Consider the following 25,003-nt stretch of genomic DNA (forward strand, 5'->3'; position numbering starts at 1 on the left):
CTCTCTCTCGGCACCATTAGGACTTGCGCAGCCACTCATACCATGGAAACCATTACTAAAGCTTCTATCTCCATGAATTTCCATTGACAGGTAAGTGCCATTGAAAAAATTATCTCGCACGTCCTTCCGTGAAGGATCGATCGTCATCGTGGAAGCGAAAGAACTGATTTTTAGGCCTGAAAATGGGTGAAAAGGAAAAATTTTCATGTAAAGTCTGGGAAAAATTCATGGGGGACTCGGTAGTGGCATATTGATTAACCGAGTAGGAGGAGGAGGACTCACAGAACTCGTCGATGCACACGCGAGAAAGATATTTATGTAATTAAGTCGCTTTGATCGGTTCGCTGCCTCCGTTTCGAACCTGCGAATGATTTATTTGAAAATGTCGGAGAAATCGCCGGTGCAAACAGTTTTATGCATAAATTTATATATACATTTAGCGGGGGTAATATACACAAAACGAGATCATGTTTTGCTGTTGCCGTACCAACTCCTCCGATTTGGCATCTTCTAAGGTAAATTACAAAAGTGAAATGCATCCTAATTTTAGTTGATCAATTTCTGTCTAGCATTATCAGAATATATATTTAACATTTCTACATATATTTGTATGCTAAATACCCCCGAAAACTTGTGAGATTAGCTTAATTAGCTTAATTTATTTACATTTACAGATGTTGGCAGCCCTGGGATCAGCGAGCGTTTGTACACCAAAATGACCTTAGTCGAAACCACACCATTTGAAGGTTGACTTTTTGAGTTATTTTTTCTTACTTTATGAATTGCAGTTGATATCATGATTCACAATTCTTAGCAGGAGGTATTTAAATTTCACGTTAAGACGTACGTTTACCTTTTCATTGGGTCTAAAGTAAATAAACGATAATGCCAAAAATGATTTGTAATTAAGCAATTTGACACCTGTCCCATTTTCTCAAAAAAATATTTGTAATTAAGCAATTTGACCAGACCTGTCCCCACATCCCTTTTCTCAATAAAAAAAAATTATTTGTAATTAACCCATGTGTCACTTCTCACCTTTACTCATAAAAATATTTGTAATTAGGCATTGTAACCAAACCTGCCCTATTTTCTCCTCCCCCCAAAGAAAGAAAAAAATATCAAAGCCGATGCTGCTGAGAAACGAAGAAGGATATTAATTGTGATGAGACCACCTAGTCTGTGCCTGTGCATGAATGTGTCATTGTATTTCTATTTTTATTTTCCTTTTGCATGAGGTAATGGGAATACAATTGGTGATTTTGCTATGCGGATGGGTAATGGACGATCTTCCTTGTCATGATAGATCATACCTTTGTGACAATACACTAGGCAAGGAGTCGGTTAATTATATTCCATTATTATGACTTTCATGGTGAAATGTCTTAGAATCTCTTGCATTCAGTGCTAGGCCACTTATAATTGATGCCGGCACTTATGCTATAGGTAGACACGATTGACTTGCTACCCATACTACTAGGTAGCCCCATACGTTGCTAGCGTAGGCCTGTGATAGGGTTCAGTTAAACATTACTTTGAAAACCAGTCCAGTCCAGTATAAATTTTATATTTATGACCTGAAATCCCAATTTTACGAGTAAGATTTGCTAAAGTCATTGACGTTACTAGGCTAAGCCAAGTTGTGTAGGTCTAAGTGACTGGACTAAGAAATGGTAGCCTTGTTTAGAATAGGCTGTGCTCATTGTCAGAACATAGGCTATAATGGATTTGCCAGAATTACCCAAGTTGTTTACTCTAGCAAATGGAATTTCTCTAATTTTAGACTTTACCAAGGCCTAGGCTAAAGAAGTGTTTTAACGGGTAGCCTAATATACTACATTGCAAATAGTGAATGCGGCATCACCTAGGCTCCTGGATTTTTCACATTTGGAATGAACTGTGTGTTTTATGTTGATGATGGTTTGAGAGCATATCTATGCAATGTTTATTTTGAAAAATTAAGGAAATATGCATTGTCATCCACCACACTGTTACGTAGGCATCAGAAGTATGTGTACCGAATATTTAGTGTGTTTTTTGCTATCTTTGAGATTATTTCACCCATGCAATTAATGACTTGAAGATATAGGCCAATGTTTATAGATGAAGCAGTTCTGGGGTATACATTTACAAACTGCCTTGCTAAAAATTATATTAGTATGTACCACAACAGAACTTTTTAGCTTGGCTAGGTTAAACTTTTGCATTTAGAATTTTTTTTTTATTGTAGCTTATTGGGGTTAAGCTTATGTATGTAGTGCCTAATGATATAAGGGCTAAAGTATGATTTTCAGGCTAGGCTGTAATCAAATGACCATAGGTAATCTTTGCTTCCAATGTATAGAGTTATTGACCAGTTGTCAGTAACCTGCGTACACCATCAGTTACTAGCCTATGTGTGGAGCATTTGCTACAACTTAAACGTAATATGAGGCTTTAGTATTTCTTTTTTGAAGGTTTTATTGTGTAACTATATTAATAGAGAGGTATTTTAGCCTTAAGGGACTGGATATTAATGCGGCATTAAGTCTTTTTCTGTGGCAACCAGCTAAAGAGATTTTTCTAGAAAAGAAAAAGAATTTTATTATCTGGAATTTATGTGAGCTTGCAAGAGTATTTTGAATTAGGAAATGAGATCACCAAGTCATGTTTAAAGACTCATTGGTCTTGGCCGAAAGATTGGCTTGAAAATTAGAATGGAAAACAAGAGCAGAACACTTTCTAAGAAGTTGGACAGTGAGGTTGGGAGAGAAGCCATATTGTAGGTAGTAACCTACCATGGGGAGAGCTTGCAAGAATACAAATACTAAATGGCTGATTGGATTTGTAGTTGTTGTGCTGAGGTGTATCCAGCTCTTGAAGGCTTATGTCAACAATTTGAATTTTGATAGTTCGTTGAGATTTTAAGTGTGTTTTATTTGGAATAAAAAATGCTCTCATTTTACTTGCAGCTTGTCATGATGCTTAACAGGAGCAGGAGAGCTTTTCAAAGTTTCTGCATAGAGAGACATTGATCCACTTTTCAGAATGATTTTAATTTACTCATCTTGAACTGCTTGCATCAAACTAACTTTCATAGTTTCAAAGGTCACTGATTTCAAAATGTAGGTTATTGATGACCTAACGGTACCCTGCCAGGCATTGATGTGCTGGTCTTTTCTGAGTAGAGATTTTCGATCTCATCATAGTTTTATCTTTTAATATATAATTTTCAAAGATTTTTACTTATATGAAATGCATCATACAAAAATCATTCAGTGAATAGTGACTGATATAGTTTGCTGGACACACTAGTACAGGCAGTCCCTGGCTTATGACATTCTGAGGTTACAACGCTTTTTAATTATATTTAGAAATTATTACCAGGTTTACGACACATGTTCCAGGGTTACGGCGCCTACAACGCTGATCTGGCAGAAGAAATATGACTCCAAAAATGCAAAATAATCAACATTTGAAGGTTTTTTTTGATGAAAAATTCAATATGAAGGCAGTTTACATAGTTTTTAATGCACCCAAAGCATTAAAAGTAAGGTTTTCTTAGGATTTTTTAGGATGTTCCGGCTTACGACGATTTTCGGCTTGCAATGCGTTTCAAGAAAGGAACCCCCGTCGTAACCCGCGGACTGCCTGTAGTTTCATAGTTTGTGTTCCTTGACCAGCACCCTATTTAAATGCCAAAATTGAATAACTGGTAAACAGTTGGAAATATTTTTCATCTTTTGTGTCTCATGCTAGTGGTGCTATTGTTTCCTGTTTTAACATCAAGGACTAAAAAGCAGAAGGTTCTGTTCCCTGTGTTCATATATATTTTGTTTACCGAGTCTTTTCAATAACTCGACCAGGGCAGCACAGAATGGGTACTGTATTTCATAAGTTTTTGTATGTCTGTAGTTACTGGTGGTGTGATTTGGACATGGTATCTGTTCAAGTTACAGTATTTTGCAAAATCTGGTTTTCCAGTACAGTACTGCTTTTATATGTTTGTACCTACTTTGATATTAATGGAAAGCTACCTAGCATGAGATTTGCTCTCTGGTTTTCTATCTATTGAAAGGCAGTTCCATGGAGAACAATTTGAGAGTTTCCTTCTAATTTGGGGAGCACTGCACTGGTATTGAGAGCAGAAACTCTTGTACTCTTCTTCAGCGTTGTAGTCTTTCACAAATACAGTAGTACCTCAGGATACGAAATTAATCCGTTCCGAAGCGCCCTTCGTAACCTGATTTTTTCGTATCTTGAACTACATTTTACATGTAAATTGCCTAATTTGTTCCAAGCCCTACAAAAACACCCCAGTAAATTATATAATAAAGCTAAATTGACCAATAAACAATGAAATACAACAATTTGGACCATTCAATACCTAACATAACTGTGATTACCTGTAAATAAAGTTTATTAGTGTACAGGGTACAAGAAATACTGTACGTACATGTACGTACATATGTAGTAAAATGTGGAACCTTACCTTTCGAGTGAGGCGATCTCCGAAAGTGGCAACAGAGGAGGAGGACAAATGGCAGAAAACATGAACACTTAACTTTATGAAACACATTAAAAAATGACAGGAAACATTAACGCTAAACTTTACGAAACACATTAACAAATGGCAGAAAACGTTAACTCTTAACTTTACAAAAACTTAAAATTAAATTCTTTTCTTTTTTGTCTTTTTTATTTTTACATTTTTAAAATTTTTTTTATACTTTACGTTTTTTACAAAATTTCAATTTCTTCACCACTTTCAACTTTCTGTTTTTTTTGTATCACTTGGATCTTCCTGTTTGCTTACTCCTAATAAAGGCCTCTTTAAAAAATAACTATCTAAGGAAGATTGCTTCTGCCTGCTTTTCACAATGTTCCTGAAACGACTCAGGCAAACGTCATCAAACTGCGCAAGCATATGACCTGTGTAAGCCTTTTCGGGGTGTCTCTTTTCTACAAATGATTGCACCTTATGAAAAGCAGCTAGAGCATCCTTAATTTCTGCCGTTGTCATATGGTCGTCCTCCTCCTCCTCCTCCTCCTCGCCGCTGCTAGAGAACTCTTCTTGAACGACGTTATGTTGCATAGCCTCCAACTCCTTCAGGTCATCCGTTGTAAGCTCCTCTTGGTATTCCTCGAGAAGGTCATTGATGTCGTCCTCGTCGATGACCAGCCCCATGGACTTGCCGAGTGCAACGATCTCATCAAGATCTGATTGCGAAACAGTTTCAGGATCGTCAACTGTTTCTGAATCTGCATCAGCTTCGCCCACGTTGAATCCCTCAAAGTCTCGGGCGGATATGGCATCAGGCCAGAGTTTCCTCCACAAAGAATTCAAGGTTCGCCTCGAAACCTCCTGCCAAGCTTGATCGATGAGTCGGATGCATATGGCAACATCAAAATGCTCCTTCCAAAATTCACGCAAGGTGAGGTTTGTGGTATCGTCGATGTTGAAACATCTCTTGAAAAGATGTTTTGTATATAGCTTCTTGAAGTTCGATATCACTTGCTGGTCCATGGGCTGGAGGAGAGGGTTGGTGTTAGGTGGAAGATAAAGAACCTTGATAAAAGAATACTCCGCTAGGATATCTTATTCAAGGCCAGGAGGGTGAGCAGGGGCATTGTCCAACACCAGCAGACATTTCAGAGGGAGGCGCTTCTCTTTCAAGAATTTCTTAATTGTCGGGCCAAAACACAGATTTACCCACTCGGTGAACAAAAGTCTCGTTACCCAGGCTTTCGCATTAGCCCTCCACATCACTGGAAGCTTCTCCTTTAGCACTTTGTGGGCCTTGAAGGCTCGAGGAGTCTCCGAATGGTACACAAGTAGGGGCTTCACCTTACAAACCCCACTAGCGTTGGAACAAAGTGCGAGTGTAAGCCTGTCTTTCATAGGCTTATGCCCGGGTAGCTTCTTCTCTTCCTCCGTGATGTACGTCCGACGAGGCATTTTTTTCCAAAAAAAGGCCAGTCTCATCACAGTTGAAGACTTGCTGAGAACTGTAGCCTTCGTTGAGAGTCATCTCATCGAACGTCTTAGTAAAGGCTTCGGCCGCTTTCGTGTCCGAGCTGGCAGCCTCCCCATGCCGCACCACTGAATGGATGCCTGTCCGTTTCCGGAATTTTTCAAACCACCCACGAGAAGCCTTGAAGTCTGGGGTTGACGTCGATGTCCCTTCTCCTCCGTCGTTTTCGGCCTGGGCAATCAAATCGCCGAAAGTAGCGCTGGCCTTGTGGCAGATTGCCGTCTCGGTTATCATATTGCCAGCGATTTCTTTGTCTTATCCATAGAAGAAGCAGCCTCTCCATCTCATCATGCACGTGGCTCCTCTTGTTGGACAAAATAGTCACGCCCTTGGAAGGTGTAGCTGCTTTGATGGCTTCCCTCTGCTTAAGGATGGTGCCTATCGTCGATGTAGTTCGGCCGTATTCCTTAGCGATCACACTCAACCGCATGCCAGCCTCATACTTCTTGATAATCTCCATCTTAGTCTCCATAGAAAGCATCCTCTTCATTCCGTGAACTTCAGCAACTTTCTTGGGACCCATGACTCTACTTAATAAAGTTATGTACTAATTAAGTTCTCACACAACACGATAAAGTACAAAGCGAAATCACTAACACGAATTTATGAAATCGCATATGTGAACGAACAAATTCCGCGTGCGTACGATAACGATGCTGCTACGGAGTGACCGAGGGACACTTTTACGTAGATGCACGATGGGAGAGATGCTGACCAATAGGAGAGCAGGATCTTACGGCGGTAACTAGCATCAGGAACCAATGGGAGAGCGGGAGGATGGTGGTGAGTCTACTCAGTTGGCGGCGCGCGAGTTTTAAAATTGTTCTTGGTGGTCCGGGCGAATCTCGGGACTTTACAGTAACAACCTTTCGTAACCTGAATAATTTTCGTATGCTGAGGCAAAAAAAACTTCGTATTTGCTTTCGTAACTTGAATTTTTCGTAAGTTGGGACTTTCGTATGTCGAGGTTCCACTGTACTAGGCAACCGAGACAAGACCAGGAAGAATTAAGTATTTCCCCAGTGAGCTCAGAAAGCTATTAGGTCTGAACATAAGGGCCACCTTAGAATAGATTGGAATTTCTATCTGACTTTTCACAATCAGATGAGGGATAAGTGGACATCTATTACCTTAATTACTAAATGATTTCAATTATAGCAGAGGGAAGTCAGAATGATGAACAGGGAAGGAGAGACTGAAAGAACAGGTTTCTTTTGAGTGGTGAATAGTCCAGGTGATGGGAGAGCAACAGAATACGTACTGCATAAGAGAACATCTCCATGCAACAAGTAGCAGAGTCATGACAGAAGTGATAAGTGGCGTATGATTTCTTCTCCCCCAGATAACAGCACTGATGAAAGTTGATTGTTGCATATATATACAAACAAGTAATTAAGAGTGCCTCTTTACCATCTTGTCCAGTTAATGGACATAAATATGGCTGCTTCCAGCCAGTCAAGGTGGAGGTTGAGAATGCACAGCATACCAAAGTAAAGATTTATTCTCGTGGTGCACTCACCTAACCTCTGTTGAAAGCAACCACATGCCATATAATCATGTGAAGCCTGGTTGACATCATTTGAATTTCATATTCATTAAACTTTTGTTGGACACGTACCTATCTCAGCTAGGAAGGTTTCAGCTCTTTTTCTTTAAGTATTCAAGTTGTGAGCTTTTCATAAGATTCTTGAATCTCATCTCATGTTCTTAGGTTCACTTTGGGATGGTTGACTCTTTAATATCTTAAGAAATGTAACTGCCTGGCCATAAGTGGTTTCAAATCTTGTAATATTTTTTTTTATTTTAGAATAGTATATATTAGTCATTTAATTCAGAATTTATATAGTATTTCTCACTTAGCCTTGAAAATATTTTGCAGACATAATTATCACAGACCTCGAATGGAATAGAATGGCACAATAGTCATTATTTTGGTTTTGAATAAGAATGTTAACGCAGTACTATTCTTACTTTAAATCTTGATCTATCATTATATTATCCCATCCTTGTCTATTAGTTTTAAGGGTCTATTTTGGTTGGTGTGATGAGATTCCTTGTCTGATGGGCAGGTAGTATTGGATTGTTTAACCAGACCAAAAAGTTGAAGTTCTTAGTTCTCATAAGCCATTGCGGTACAAATGAACACATTTAAATTTTTTTTTATTATTATTATAGCTTCTAAAAATACCAGTTCTGATCATATCTGTGCGTTGTAGAGCAGATTTACGCCGTATTGCTGTGTAGCTTTAATTTATCCGTGTTTGAATAGTGGTTATCTTTGATAGTATTATATGAATGATAAGTGTTTAACAAATGGATAATGATTGATCGTATGCATTTCTTGAGAGACTCAGTTTTCCTATTAAATTTTAGTTTCTATTTGTTTACTGCAATTATGATGGGTTCTGGGTATATATATATATTTTTTTTCTGTGCAGTGTATATATTTATTGTGATTCTTTCTTGTATGGTTCAGTTGGTTATGAACTGTATAATGCCCTTTTTGTTTCATAATTTTTCTTTCCATATGTATGACTTGATGTTTCATCATATGTGTACCTTCTTTAAGTGTATCAGTTTTTGCTTGTCATTGTAAGTCTAATTTTGTTTAGTTTTAACCTCTAAACCTTGCAACTTGGACTTCTGAAACTTGAGTGAATTTCACTGATATTCAAGTGTGTAGGATTGTTTATGGTAATAAGTTGCAGTAGATTTAAATGTTACAGTAAAGTCACATTCAATAAAGGAATTTGTGAGTGGAAATGAAGATTATTTTCACATTCAAAAGAAGATACACTTGCTCCTTCAAATTGGAGTTAGTCGTCAAGAAGTACCTCATGTGGTCTGTAGTTTGTTTAATTGCTTATTCTACATGAGGCAGGGAACAGTACCAACACTTGACAGCTGGCCTTCCTCAATACTCTATTAATAGGGAAGATAACTCCTTCAGGTTCTTACTAAGCTTTAGAGAAGTCAAGCAATGCCTTACAAGTGTTGTTACTTTCTCTTTAGATATGGAGCTAGAACTGTTCTGTTACTCAGCTGTCAAAGGGTTGAGGTAGAAATGGCTGCAACACCTGTTTCCTCTAAGTAGCCTTACTGATAGCTTTTCAAGCCTATATATATTTGGGATTGTGTTTTCAGTTTGTTCACTGTCGTGTAGTCAGCGACTGTCTTCTTTCATTATCCTATCCTTAGTTAAAAAAATTTGTTTCCTATTTAATACATAATTGACCAGCAGGCATCTGAATGGTATAGGGGGTTTCCCCTGATATTTTACATTTTCTTCCTGATTGTCCAAAAGGCAACTTGTAGATAAATATGAACATTACCCTTTGTCATCTTGACAGGGTTTTGCCTCTCACCTTCTTTAGAATGTGGGCAATAGCTCATGTTTTGTTCTCCTTTAGAACAGGATTCTTCATGGCCACAAGGAAGCATGCTTACAGATATAGTACAGCATACTTGTTTTTCGTACATGTACCTAGGAAATACCTTAAGTTTTAGTGTAAAGCCTTGATTTTGTACAGAAATGAGCTGTGTCAGTATTGTTCCCTGTACTATTTGCCCTTGTAAGTGCACCTCAGATATTCACTAAGGTTATAGACCTTTGGTGTCACTCACCCATTAACATTGTATTTGCTCTTTTGTTTATCTGGATGACTGGCTGGTGATGGCACTGATGTAGAATCTGCTCTCATGAGATATAAATTAAGTACTTTATCTTGCAAGAATTTCCAAATGTCTGCTGGTGTCTTGCTTGCCATATCTCTCAGATCTGTGAGAAATTACTCTGGTTAATAGTATTGGTGGAAATGACCATTTATCTGCACTGTAATTTAGACACAGTTCTTCTGTTGTTTAGATAATTACAGTAATACTGTTGTTTAAATTTTTTGGAAATGTCACTCTGGCTGTGTCCTTTGCTTCTGAAATGTGACTGGTTTACCCATGTATGTCTGAGATGTGACTAGAAATACTCTAAAGATTTGACTGCTTAGTGATTGTGGTCTAGTAAAATATAGTACAGGCAGTTCCCGGTTTACAACAGTTTCGGCTTATGATGTTCCGAGGTTATGAAACTTTTCAATTATATTCATCAGAAATTATTTCCAGGGTTACTACGCCAATCTGACAGAAGAAATATGTCTCCAAATAGGCAAAATAATCAATGTTTGAAGTTTTTTTTTCTATGAAAAACAATAAAAATGCAATTTACATAGTTTTCAATACACCTCAAGCATTAAAAGTAAGGTTTTCTTAGGACTTTTGACGATTTTCAACGATATTCCAGCTTACAACAATTTTCGGCTTACAGCGCATCTCAAGAACGGAACCCCTGTCGTAAACTGAGGACTGCCTGTAGTTCCTTCATACCCATCTTGTTCTTCCGCTTTTGGGTGCTCATAACTCGTCATACTTCAGTATTGTTTTGGTACTATGTTCATTAATGAATATATTGGCACCACCTATATCACCGGTTAGTTCCTGCAAAGTAGTTATTTTTACTGTGGATTGTTATCCACATAGGAAATGAAAATTTTGAGTTAAAAGCCAGCTATTATAACGTATTGTAAGTAGTTTAAGGAGACCAATAAGTTACAACATTTAGCTGTTTAAAAGGAGAATTGTATGTAAAGTCCATCATATACCCAGAATAAAAGTTGAAAGATGAGTGCTTGAAATATTTGTATTGGGAATTATATTATGAGGAGTGTTCAGGAGAAAATTTTGGGTCTCTGAAGTCCACTAATAAGTAGAAGTCCTTGAAGGTTTCCTTTGGAATCCTTGTGCATGCTTTCAAGTTTTGTTCTGTTATTTCATTTTTTAAATGCTTGTTACTGTGTGAAGCACTTTAGAGTTCTTTTTCTGTTGTTAATTGTGAATGTGTTTTATAATTTCGTAAAAGTCAGTTAAATATTTAGATTTAATGCCAGTTGTTGTAGGTTGTAGAAGTCTTTCATATAAGTCATACGTTTATTTAAGAAAGATTTTGCGTTAGTTGGACGTTCTTTAGTTTCAGGGCACAGGTAACAGGGTTACACAGTTTTGATATGAAAATAATATATTCCAATATATTTTTTTTTTGCATGTCAGTTAAAACAGTAATCGTTTATGTCATTTTTTTATGTAAATATATCAATAGACTATACCTTTTGTAATGTTAGGACGTATTTGAAACCACATTGTTACAGTTGGACTGACAATTGCATATTTTCTTTTTTTCCATCTTTTTGTTCCCCCGTGTAGATTTGATCCTGGGCAGCCAGTTCCTTCCTGCTTTAGCAACTATTGATTCTAAGGACGGTGAATTTAAGGCTCAGGTTGGCGTCCTACAATGCAGACGCTGTGCTTCCAGTTTCATACAGGTGATACAGGAGTTCTGAGTATTACAAGATTTTTGCTTTTCTTGTTATGCTGTACTTTATCCTGTAAATTATAAGTTAACATAAGTAACCCGTTTAGATACTAGTTACACCTGTAGAGTTTCAGTGCTTTTGGTAATAGTACTGTAGTACGTAATATACTAGGTTATAGGTTTATGCTGTTTGTTAGAGTCAGAAAGTATATGAAATGGTAGTACCTACTTGAATAACATAATGTATATGTAATAGATTATTCAGTATTGTGCGTAACTGTTTAGTTTTAGTACTTGGTAATTGACATGTATGTGCACCTCCAGTTAAACATTCTGAAAATGGCTGATACTGAGGAAGGGGAAGTGTGTTTCTGAGTTACATATAGATCATTTTGTTTAGTGGTTAAGTGTATAAATTATGATAATAGACAGAGGACAAAGAGAGAGAGAGAGTGAAGCTTTTATTTCAGTTTGTATTACTTCCACACTGCATGTCTTTAGAGCTTGAAGGAAAGGCACTGAACTGCTCCAGTATTGATTATTCACTAGTGGTTTGAGAACTGCATAATGTGTGTACAGTATGACTTCTACTGTATTGATTTTCCACTTGTAGTGAGTTGACCATGTATGAAGCTTGTGGTCTGTGTGAGCCATAAGCCTCTTATTTTTACTGATGTCTTGATACCCAGTTAAGGATGATGAGATATATGTAAAAATAAGATGTTTTGTATCTGTGGAACTTAAAAGTTTGTTTAAATTTTGTATGTCTTTTAAAATATGTTGATAATTAGAGGTTCATGGTGGTTTTCAGTCATTAATCATATTTGATACATTGTCATGGGAATTTTACCAGTTACTGAATTTTAAAGTAGCTAAAGTAACTATTTATGGTCTTTTTGTAGTTTTGAAGTAGATAAGCAAAGTACATAGTATATATATACCTTATCTTTTATATATTGTATGTATTTGTATTCAGAAGGTTTACAGGTGTTTTAATGTACCATTAAAACTTTTAAATACAGTAGAAGAGTAGAATAAAGGGATTTTGACGTAAGGAAAAATCTATTTCTGGGCGATTGGTTCGTGTCGCCCAGCGAAATATCCTTTAATCCATTATTTCTAAGGTAAATGAACTAACAAATACCAGAGAATAAACAAAATAAAGAAAAAGGTCAGTATAACTGACTCGCTCACCCTCCAAGAGGGAGTCGGTATGAACACTAGGGCGAGTGAGACCACTACCACGAACCTCTTGCCAATAGAAATCTCCTACGACAAAACCCCCACAAGAGGGGAGCCGACCCACAGAACGGGCAGCAACTACTACTACTCCTCCACCCCACGCTACCGACTGCTGCGCCTCTGGTGGCCATCCTGAAGTTAGCAGGCAATCTTGAGCGCAGGGATGGGTAGGGTGGGATTTCGCTGGCGACACGAACCAATCGCCCAGAAATAGATTTTTCCTTACGTCAAAATCCCTTTCCTGGGCTCAGTTCGTGTCGCTGCGCGAAATCGTACCAGAGAATTAGCACAAGATTGAAAATAAAGAAGGTCTCAATAAAACTTAAAATAAAATAAAATTATTATAATTGCAAGAAAGTATATACACATACATAATTGTTTATATAATTTGGAAAAAAACAACACTTAAGATTAGCTTAAAGTTAACATATATGTACAGGGCTTACATGGAAAATATATGTTGAACTTAACACATGTGTATAATTATCACAGACAACAATAATTAAAGTAATTATAATAAATAATAATGATTCTGAACAAACTTAAAATACAATATGGTAAATAAATTTATAGATCTTATATGGTAAATAAATTTATAGATCTTAATAGACAAATCCATAACCATTGTAAATGGAAATGTGTCACCCTAGCATAAAAATAAGGGGACCACATCATAGAGATCATTATATACAATCAATTGTGGGTGACCCTAGCGAAAAAATAAAGGACACTTACTGTACCATCACAAGAGCAGCTAAGACTCAAGGTAGACGTAGATGAACATGGTAGGTATAGACAAACTGTTGGCTGAGATAGGTAGAAAGGAGATCTGGATCTTCAACTTAAGATTAAGAAGAGTCGGGGGAAACTATGTTACCCGCCGCAACTGGTGAAAATTTCAGAGATTCCAAGGACTTTTAAGTAGTGACGCTTAAATACCGTTGGCGATTTCCATCCAGTATACTTTTTCAAATCATCAAAATTCATGTGTTGGAAATAGTTAATTGAGGTGGCAACTGCCCTGACATCATGGACTTTAGGGAAGGATTCAGGGTTGGCTTGTTTAATAAAGTACAGGATCTGTTGCCTGATACCTTTAATTGATAAAGTACCACCTTTTTCTCTTCTAAAGAGAGGACCCGAAGAGGATGAGGATGTCCTGGACAGAAAGGCTCGTAAGGTCGTTACTGGACAAAGAGAAAACATCTTGAGGAAGGGGTATAACCTTCCACGGTTCCCACCTCAACAAAGGATCCTCATTCTTGCTAAAAAGCTATGATCCGGAGAAAGTAGAACTTCCCCTGAGGGAAGAAATTCTATATGATTCGGGTCTCTGGATAACGCCGACAGTTCTGAAATTCTAGCTCCTGAAGCCAAGCTTAATAAAAATAGAGTTTTTCTTAAGAGCATTATAAATGAGCATGTCGTATTATCTGTGTCTGAAGCCAGCTTTAGAACATCATTTAAGAACCATGACACTGACGTAGGCCTTACTGAAGGTCTAAGTCTAGCACAAGCCTTGGGAATAGACGAGAAGTAAGAATCTGTCAAGTCTATGTTGAAACCAAGTTGAAAAATCTTCTTCAAGGCTGACTTGTTTGTCGTAATGGTGCTAGCTGCTAAGCCTTTTTCGAATAAGGATCTGAAAAAAGGATATAGCTGAATTGATTGTCATGATTTTAATGTCTGATTCTCTCAGGAAGACTTCCAACTTTTTGACACTGCAGCATCATACTGCCTTAAAGTTGAATCCCTTTTATCAGATTCCAGGAAAAGAATATTTCGTGGATCGATATCTGCATCTCTTTTAGCCGCAAACTTCATGAAGTCCATAAAGTTAGGGTTTTGAGAATTCCTGAGGAAGCGAACACAGTCTTCGTTTGTACTGACTGGGAGAGCCTGGGATTGGGAATTCGAAGAGGACGAAGACCCAGTTCCAGAATCAGAGGGTACCAGTTGCTCTTCGGCCAGTCTGGGGCTACTAGAGCTACTTGACCCTTGAACTTCCTGAGTTTGTTCAGTACCTTCAGGAGAAGATTCACTGGGGGAAAGACATAAATCTTCTCCCAGTTGTTCCAATCTATGGACTAGGGCGTCCGTGGCATAGGCCAGAGGTCCAGGTTTGGGGGCCACATAACATGGAAGTTTGTGGTTCGCTTGAGATGCAAACAGATCTACTTGCAGACCTGGAACCCTCCGGAGAATCCATTGGAACGAACTGTTGTCCAGTGACCATTCCGACTCCAGAGGAACTGAGCGGGATAGAGCATCTGCTATGATGTTTCTCACTCCAGCTATATGGGTGGAGGAGAGGTGCCAACTGAACTTGTCCGCCAGGGTAGAGATGGCTACCATGACCTTGAATTCAAGATGTTTTGAACTTTGGAGCCTCCCCTGTTTATACCGCAATGAACTACCACTGCGCTGTCCAGAACTAACTTTATGTGAGAGTTCTTTGGTGGACGTAACCTCTTCAGAGTCAAGAACACTGCCATCGCTTCCAATACGTTTATGTGAAGCTGGCGGAACTGAGGTGACCAAGTTCCTTGAACCTTCTTGAACTGAGAATATCCTCCCCAGCTGCTTAATGAAGCGTCTGTGTGGATGGTAATTCCTGGAGGAGGAAACTGAAGGGGTACTGATATGGACAGGTTCTTCAATTTTGCCCAAGGGCGCAGACGATTCCGTAGAATCTGTGGGATTGATGACAACTTGTCCCTGGATCTGACATTTGCTCGTGAGCGCCAGATCCTGGTTAGGTCTTTCAGTTTGGCTTTCATCAAGATGTTTGTCACTGAGGCAAATTGGAGGGAACCCAGGATTCTTTCCTGGTTTCTCCTTGAAGCATATTTGTACTTTAGAAATTGTTTCACTGACTTCGCTATTTCCTTTCTCTTGGCTGATGGAATCAACAGAGTATGGGAGGATAGATTCCATTGAATGCCCAGCCACTGAAAGTTGGACTCCAGAGTGAGTCTTGACTTTGTTCTGTTTATCTTGAACCCCAGATACTCTAGGAACTGGATTACTTTCAGTGTGGCTTTGTGACATTCCTCGACTGTTGGAGCCCAAATCAACCAATCGTTGAGATACGCTACTACCATTATCCCTTGAGACCTCAGTTGTTGGACGACTACTTCCGCCAACTTCGTGAACACCCTGGGTGCCACGTTCAGACCGAAGGGAACTACCTTGAAGGAGAATGCTTGATCTCCCAGCTTGAAGCCCAGATAAGGGCGAAAGTGTCTTGCAATAGGGATATGGTAGTATGCGTCTGTAAGATCGATAGAGGTGGTGACAGCCCCACGGGGAAGTAAGGTCCGCACCTGCGAGATAGTCAGCATTTTGAACTTGTCGCAGCGAATGGCCAAGTTTAAGTGGGACAAGTCTAAGATTACCCTTCTTTTTAGTGAGCCTTTCTTTGGCACGCTGAATAAGCGACCTTGAAACTTTAATCTGTTGACTCTCGCTATTGCTCCTTTCTGAAGGAGGTCCTCCGCATACTCCGTCATTTCTTTTGATGGAAGTTGAAGGAATGGTCTGGATGGAGGAGGATCCGCAATCCAACTCCAACCCAGGCCTTTTGACACAGTGCTCTGTGCCCACTTGCTGAATCCCCACCGATGCCGGAAGAGAAACAGCCTCCCTCCTACCTTCGAGCTCTCACTGTTGCTGGGTTGAGTGACCTCCGCGACCTCCACGGAAGTGTTTTCCCTGTGTTGAGAGACCTTCCTGATCCTCTCTGACGAAAGGATCCCCTAGCTCTTCCTCCCCTGCCAAACCGGTCATAGTGCTGAAAGGCTTGGCCCTCGAACACTTGGTTAAAGGCTGGGGAGACAGCGTAGGAGGTGGAAGGCTGAGGCTGGGGGGAAATCACATAAATGGGTTGTGACTGAGCTTTAGAAGTAGAGGGTTGGGCTGATTGTACCATAGGTACAGCCGAAACAGCCTGGGTGAAACGTTGCTGCTTCTTTTGGTAAGGCTGGTAACGTTTGAGTTTCTTCTGTGTCTTACCTTTTGTAGATTAATCTTGGCATCTCTTAGCTGTGAGACCCCAACGATCCTTAAGGCTCTGGTTGAGCCTTGTTGCTTCAGCTTGGACCTCCTTGACCATTGACTCAGGAAAGAGGTCTGCCCCCCAGATGTTGGAGGAAAGCAACTTATTCGGCTCATGCCGAATAGTTGCTTCCTGGAGGACATGCTTCCGGCAGTTAACCCTAGCTGTAGCAAACTCAAACAGATCAGACTGGACGGTATGCGTCTGGGACTTAGTCAGGAGCTTGAAGAGCGGCTCTGAAGCATAAGAAAGAGCCGCTACTTCCGTCATTGCCATGGTATTCATGGACCTGGCAAGCCTAGACTTGGCCTCAAATTCAGCTTGAATGAGGCTGTCAGGAAGCCTAGGCAGCTTCTTGCCGAACTGATCCATAGCGCAGTCTGGTTTGAGCTTGCCAGCTGAGAAGGTGTTAGGTAAATCTTCCACAGATCTCCAAGTGAAGGGAGCAAAGGAGATGTGGGGTCTGCTTCCCTTAATTGCGGTAACGATTCTCCTTTCAGGGCAGCCGGAATGGTGACTGTCGCTATCTTGGTCAAGAAGGGAAGAGGAGTTCCCTCCTCCATCGTAAAAATGGTGAAGGGACTCTTAAAGGCTTGTATTCTCGTGTTTGAACAATCCATCTCCTCTAAACACCTGAGCCATTCTCTTTGAGCCTGGTCACGGGAGTAGAGGACTGTCTCCTTCGGCACCTTATCTTCTCTAGTCATGGCTGCGTCAGTAAGTCTGGCGTAGCCAATGAACGGCGGTTGGAGGCCCTCCGGGTAGAACTCGAAGTCCTCAATCCTTCGAGTGCCACATTCCGGGATAGAGATAAGGCCGTCCTGGAAAGGGGCGTATGACGCCACTCTCCAGGGGTTGTTCATAGAGAACGGAGGCAGAGAGTCATGAGGTGGGAGCTGAAGCAGTCCAGCACCGAATGCTGGAGGAGTAGCTAGAGGGGCCTGGTTAAGTCCGGCAATTATATTGTCCTGGGACGTAATCCTATCGGACAACCGGGAGAACATCTGCTCCATGCTGCTCCTCAGAGAGCCGACCAAGTCTCCCATCTGTTGCAACAATCCAGCATTGGGATCCAAAGCTGGAGTTGATGCGGAGGTGGAGGGATAACTCGGCACAGGTACCAAGGGGAGAGGAGAGACTGCAGGCTCCGCCGGAGTACGGGGCCTCTCCTTGGAAGACCTGCTCTTAGAGGACTTCGAGCTTGAAGCAGAAGCTCTAGACTTCTCTGCTCCGGGGTTTGTAGCCGAAGACTTACGAGATGTTGACGCCGACGAAGTCTTTTTGGACGACGACGTCTTTTTAAGGGTTTTCTGTACCCTTTGGCCCTTCACCTTGGGTTTCACCGAAGCACTGGGTGAAGCATAAAGGAGCTCAGCTCCTGTAAAGCCCTGGAAAGAAGCTGGAGAAGTAGCAGGAGAAGAAGATCCAGTGGCGCCCAAGGGAAGCCCTTGGGCGTCCAACGTACCTACCTCGACCAACAGGTCGTCAACACCTACCATCGGTTCAACATTCAAATCCAGCGTCGCGACTTCCGATGAGATATCGTGGCCTGGTTCCTTCATTGAAGTGGCGATCTGTTGTTGGATCGCCGCCATAGTCGGGGCTGCTTCTGCCGGGTCGACGTAACCTGTCGACTTGCCGCCGGGGAACAGCAGGACAGCCATCCTCTTCTCAAGGATGTAGGGCTGTCCCTTGGCGGCGTTCTTCCCAAATCCGCCGACCCAAGCCCTCAGGGTTGCCAGAGCGGTCTCTCTAACGGCAGCAGCCTGGAAGAGAGGGCGTTTATTAGTTTTAAGTTTAAAATTGAAATTCAACCTTAAACTAAGACTAGGCTTAACCTATAAAGTTTCGGGGGATGTGAATTCCCAACATATAAGGAGCTTAAGCTTAAAATAAATCATTAAAATTAAACTTAAGATCTAGAACAGTCATTAGAATTCACGTATAGAGTTGGAAATACTTACCCCGTCTAAGAACTGACCCTTGAGATCATAACAAATAGTACAGGTCTCGTGGAACCAGACCTGCAGATTCCCATGTGGAGTCGCGCATGGAGCGTGGGACCTGCAGACTTCATGTCCGCAGGGGTCTTGGAGCATGGCGTTACATCCCGGATGCTCACAGTTGGTGGTCTGTATGTGGAAGGATACATGAGTACCATAAAAGACATCACTTACAGGCTAATTAGAACTCCGATGCATGCCGGAGAGCGAAAAAATTTTGGGCATAACCCCTCCCCTACCGCCTAAATTAGGCTATAACCCCGGAGTGATCGGTGTGAAAACAGAGGTAAGGGAGGAACCCGGCTTAAGCTAGCTTAAATTAAACTTATGATAGCTTAAAATAAACTTATGATACACTTAAGCATAAATTAGCACTAAATTCCGGAATGGTTCCGGATCGCGGAGGTGTTCGTCTCCCGTTATACCGACGAGACGGGATGGTTAGTTAAAAAGACCAACTGTACGCCTGAGGTCCGCCCGCAAGCGGGGAACCAGTTCCCTTCCTCGTGATTGACAGAGCTCCGGTAAGATAAAAAAGCACCGACAATCAAGGAAGGGGCGAGAGGGCGAGACAGACTCGAGCAAACATCGGGGCAACGGAGCAACAAAGGAGGGGGAAGGCCAATCCCCCTACCCCGTCACAACAAAGCACCGTGAAGCAGAGAGAACGGTCAAGTCCAGTCCTGTGTCTGTCCAGCCTCCCCTACTCCCTCCGCGTAGGGAGAGAGGGAGACAGGCCCGGGTGGAGCGAGCGAGGACGGACCTCCCTCCCCCAGCTCTATGGGAGAGCGGGAGGAGGGCAGGGTGACTGGACGGGTGCCTGGCTGTATCGCGATCACATGGTGACCACGAAGCGGTAACTCGATTAAACCCACGAAAACCATAGCCTAGGTTAATGCAACCAAACTGATCAGCGAGATGCCATCGTAGATGCAACAAAACTGATGAGAGGAAGCAACAAAACTGATGGGGACCATGACCATATAATAAACCTAGGCTAAGCTAACGTGCCAGACGCCCTAGGCTAACCCAAAAATAAATAAAATCACAAAAACTTAAATTGAAATGAAAGTAGGGAAATAAAACAGTAGGAGAAATAATCCAGGAGTGTACGACTAACCCGAGAGAAAGTCTACCACTCAAAGCTAGCCGGGGCCGATACTAAGAGCTGTGGCTAGGGTCTGGATAGAAGCGAAAATGCCTACGCAAGGTAAAGGAAGACATGCATTCATGACATAAACCAATGCAGGCTGGATCCCCTAACATAATATAGATAAACAGTAATAGAGCGAAAAGTAAAAGGGAAGGTTCTAGGTATGGAAGACCAAGAACGAAACCGCCACGAGGCAGAACAATGCCGCCATTTATACCTAAAAAACGGCCAAATACTGACTCAAGGCTGGAAAAAACTAAGTAGGAACCTTACGGAATACTTAACTTAGCTGATGCGATGGCTGAACGCTCCATTACTAGACAAAATCCTCAAAAAGGGGCACGAAAACACAGAGACAAAAAAGTACGTCCGATTAGGCCCGTGCTAACGAAAAGGATGACCACCAGAGGCGCAGCAGTCGGTAGCATGGGGTGGAGTAGTAGTAGTTGCTGCCCGTTCTGTGGGTCGGCTCCCCTCTTGTGGGGGTTTTGTCGTAGGAGATTTCTATTGGCAAGAGGTTCGTGGTAGTGGTCTCACTCGCCCTAGTGTTCATACCGACGCCCTCTTGGAGGGTGAGCGAGTCAGTTATACTGACCTTTTTATTTATTTTGTTTATTCTCTGGTATTTGTTAGTTCATTTACCTTAGAAATAATGGATTAAAGGATATTTCGCGCAGCGACACGAACTGAGCCCAGAAAAGAATAATTGCAGATGTTTAGATGGTAGTGTTCTGTTTGGGAAATAAGCAATATATTTTCTTTTTCTTGTGGTGCATCTGAGCTTATATAAGAATAATCCCAGGTAATTCATCTCTAATAATTGGTTATTTCATCTTAGTCATATAAGAATTCTGTCTCAAAGCTGTATTCATCAGGAGTTTATTTTAGTTTAAAGCAAGGCATATTTCAGGTCAAATTGCTGATGCTACATATGTATACAACTGTCTATGGTGTCAGTCTTCAGAGTTTCCCTGTACTCTTTATTATAGACGACAAAAGAATGCTGTGCCTATGCTATCTTTGATCATTTAAGGTTAGGGTATGTTTAGCATACCGTAGTTGCATTCCACTGAGGGGTTAGAAATGTGTATTTCTAGAGATAGAAGTTCACTCTCGACATGGTTCGGAAATCACGTAAAGCCATTGGTCCTGTTGCTGAATAACCACTGGTTCCATGCAACATAAAAACACTATACAAACAAACAAACAAACATACTATTGTTGTTTGTTTTAAAATTAAGCCTTCATGCCTATGCTGCGATGGTTGTCTGTAAAGAAGATATGGTATTTCGTGTTTACGTATACACAGTTATTATTATAAAGGATTAGTTTATCCAGACCTCTGAGCCTAACAACGGCTCTTCTCGGGCTGGTTACATACACACACTACAGAACTCATATTTTCTCTGCAGTAATGCTTATATACTACCATTAAAAGGTGCATAAAGTGTCCCTGGAAGAGTTGCTTCAACAAGTGAAATGGTTGGCGAGACCTTTGTCTGCTAGAACGTGTCCGTAGTTCCACCTGTTCAGTGTTCACATTCCTAGAGTTGGTTTCCCTTTGAGCAGATGTACATTTAAGGACACCTCTGATTAATGGTTTTAATCTCATTTCACTTACTGCATCCTTAGTGTTGTTCAGTATGGTATAGTGTGACGAATGTATGCTTTTATGAGGCATTTGCTTTGATGGCAGATTGCATTCTATTTTAATATTATTGTTTGGTGATGATTACTCTTTTAGCTATTGTTATACATTTTCAAATGACAGTGTGTGTTTTCTTTTTCATGCAGATTATTTCATACATTCATGGTTTTGTTTCAAGACATTAAATACGTTTTTTCACTGCTTTTGTTGCAGATATTTGTCTCGGTTGAGTTAGCTTTTTCTCAACATAAATAAGGGCAGGTAACCAACATCAATTTTTATGTATTGTGCCTTTTTTTTTATCATGGTTGAAGCAGAAAGACCACATACACATATTGTTTTGGTAAAGGTCATGGAAGCTAATTGCCAAGAGCATTAGGCATTCATTGGTGTCTACACATCTAAGTACATATACTTGATAGAACTAATGTTGCTTAAGTTTGCAGATCAAGAGAACAAGTAGTGTAATGAAAGCATTCTGCTGCTGACAATGACTCTTATCATGACCAGTTGTTATTTGCACAAAACATAAGTTTTGTTAGGTTCTGATCTTTATTTTATACAAGACTGACTTTAACTGTATGTTAAATCCTCCTCTTTTATTTAAGCTTGGGACTTAGATGAATTTATAAACTTGATAGAGGTGGCAGCAAAATTAACAACAGTAAGATTCATTGTAATTATCATGGCCACAAAGACAACAGGTCTTGCAATACATTATTAGCTTGTGTAAAAACCCACATACATCTTGTAGTATACTAATTGTTTCCAAGGAATACTCACTCATCTGAAGTTGTAAATGAATTCCCTCCTCTCTTCTGTCTTGTGCACTTTTTTGCTGGAATTTCCATCTTGTCTTGGTTATCTATCATATAAGTCTTTTGTGACTGACTTCTTAGCTCCCCTCTTCATGACAGTCCAAATCATCTTATTAGGTTTCAGTTATCTGTTAAGAAAACAAAAGCAGCCATGACCTGCAAAGGGACTATATTACTGAAAATACAGGAGTAAGTGATGCCTATCATAGAACCAATAAAGATTTTGTATTTTATTTGTTCATACGCGAACAAACTTTCGGTCTTAACAATAGGATAATTTCTAGCACCGAGCTGGATCTTGTTAAATCGCAGATGAAAGTAAGGAATCTTGTGAGATCTGGCAACACGTGCGTATATCGGATGAAGAGTGGTCAAGGACCACACACCTACGCCACCGTGTCAGTCTTTTCTGAACCGCCTGGGGCAAGAGTTGTAATTGACCTCTCTCGGCCTTTACCGGGTTCATGGCCCGTTTCGATTGTGTTTAGTGTGTGTGTGTGTGTGTGTGCTCTGTTATTATGGCTTCTTCTGCTCCTTCTTGGCCTCATCAATGTATGTGCTAGCTGTGACCAATCCCCACATCACATGTTGTAGGTGTCGCTCTAATGTTTGTACAATAACGAATCCTTGCACAGAATGCTGTGCATGGCCTCCTAAAGTACAGTGGAAGTTGTTTTATAGCAAGAGGGAGCATCGTAGGGTTTTTACTCTTCCTTCTTGGGAGGGTTTTTCTTCTCTTCCCAATACTTTGTGCTGTGTTCACACCCCATAGTAGTGTTGTGCCTTTGTCCCCTTCCTTTTCTTCCATCGATTCGTCATTGGAAGTATCGGGAGGACCTCAGTCTGGTTTTTGTAATGTTGCCCCTTCTTCTTCGGGAGTTAATTTGATTCCTGAAAGGGAGGAGGCTTTTTCATCATTGTCTTTTATTGCAGAGTCGGAGGCATCCAAGATGGCAGCATTTTGAAAGTCTATGGGGCTACAGGGTTCTCCATCCTTGGAGGGTTTGCTGACGCACTTCATTGATGCTCGCTACCCCCTACTTATGCTGTCCAGGTCCTCCCCCCTCCTCCTGACCTCATCTTCATGGGTAGCCGAGGTCAGCCATATTGTATTGCTCCGCCAGTGACAGTTGCCGCTTCTTCGAGTCGGAGGAAAGCCGTGGCATCAGCCCCACTAGTGACATCACAGGGTCAGTCATTTTGTATCCCTCTGCTAGTGGCGTCTGCTTCCCGTTCGGATCGAAGGGAAGCCGTGATGTCATGGCCACTAATGTCACGATGATGTCACTCCCAGTCGTCTCCACTGCGCTGCCTCGCTCATCTGTGTCATCATCATTCTCTGCTGTCTGGTTCAATGCATAAGAGATTGGACTCTGTTTTGGAAGATAAGTTGGCTGCCCTGTTGGCTGGGAGGACTGGAAGCAAACGTGTTGCATTGCCCCCACCTCCTGCGAAGAGATTGCGTAAGGATCAAATGTTGTCTTCCTCTCCTTCTCCCCCATCCCCACAGCGTTGGCATATCAAGCGTTGGAAGGCTTAGGACTTTGCCCTTTCTTCGCCTGCGAGTGAGGAGCAACACACCCGTGTTCCTGAGAGTGTTGGTGTTTTGGAAAGTGTTTGTGTATCTTCCCCTGTGACTCTGCAGTGGCTGTTTCATCCTCTGCATCGAGTCGCGAGCATGTTGCAACCTCCCCCGTTCGTGTACATGTTGCAGGCACTCCCACTTCTCCATCTCCACGGCCTATTTGTCACCGTAAGGATCTCAAGAGGTCGAAGGTTGTGAGCGCGGAGTTGGTGCAGTAGGAGTGTTTGCTTGACCCTCTCCCTGGTACTTTCAGGAGTTCTACTCCGAGGGATTCTCATTCATTCTCGAGTGTTCGGGATTCCTCTCCAGCTCACGTTCGTACTTCTGCCACGCCCGTGCCCGTTCGCGGCCATGTTAAAGAGTCATCTGTTGGGAGATTGCGTAGTGATGTTCCTGGTGTTGTGGTTGTTTTGTTGCGGGAGTCGGCGCTGGGATCCAACCCAGACAGGTTAGTTGGTGTTTCGGGGTGTTTGGCTGCTGGTTCTTTCGTCTTACACTCCTTCCTGCTTGGAAGCCTTGCTGGGAGCTAGACAGGATCCCAAGTCTTTGTTTCAACTTCCCTGTTGGGGCACGTCCAATTGGTCTTGCATAAGGTTAACGCCTCTGTTTCAGATTGGGACGGTTCGCTTCGCTCTAGGGACTCTGCCAAGCTGCTACTCCCGCCTCTCACGAGGCATAGGAAGTACTATGCTACGAACTCTGCCTTTTTGATGTCGCGTCATCTTAACCTGGACGTCATTCGCCTGAAGCCGGGATTGACTTTGGAGCAGGTGAGGTCGGTGGCTCCATTGTTGTTTCCATCTACGGCAGCCTCCATGTTGCAGACAGTTTCTTGACTGGACTTCTGTGTCTAAGTCTGAGTCTCGTCCTCGGAGGCGTCTGGCTCCTCCTCCTCCCCCTGCCCAGCAGCAGTCATGAAGATCGTCGCCTGGTAGGCTGTCAAGGAGTTTAGTTTCAGCAGGGCCTCCCCTTTCGTCCCCGACTAGGTCAAAGGACCAGCGTTCCTTTCGCTCCCATTCCTTTAAACCAAGAAGGGGCCCCAGGGGCAGAGGTAAAGGGGGCCATCAGTAGGTTAGGCACCTCTCCCTCTCCTGTGCCACGGGTAGGGGGTTGCCTGGCGGGCC

At 41.5% G+C, this 25,003-nt stretch overlaps 1 protein-coding gene across 1 annotated transcript in view; it reads left to right on the plus strand.

Annotated features, from left to right (window-relative positions):
• Window positions 1–138: 138 nt before the first annotated feature.
• Window positions 139–25,003, plus strand: part of LOC135212221 (gastrula zinc finger protein xFG20-1-like) — a 143,635-nt gene continuing 118,770 nt past the window's right edge. The window contains exons 1-4 of the mRNA XM_064245663.1: window positions 139–515; window positions 675–746; window positions 10,333–10,494; window positions 11,265–11,383. Of these exons, the coding sequence (XP_064101733.1) occupies window positions 10,455–10,494; window positions 11,265–11,383 (159 nt within the window). The 5' untranslated portion in view covers window positions 139–515; window positions 675–746; window positions 10,333–10,454. The remainder of the gene's footprint in view (window positions 516–674; window positions 747–10,332; window positions 10,495–11,264; window positions 11,384–25,003) is intronic.

This window comes from Macrobrachium nipponense, chromosome 40 (assembly GCF_015104395.2).
Source record: "Macrobrachium nipponense isolate FS-2020 chromosome 40, ASM1510439v2, whole genome shotgun sequence".
Taxonomy (NCBI): domain Eukaryota; kingdom Metazoa; phylum Arthropoda; class Malacostraca; order Decapoda; family Palaemonidae; genus Macrobrachium; species Macrobrachium nipponense.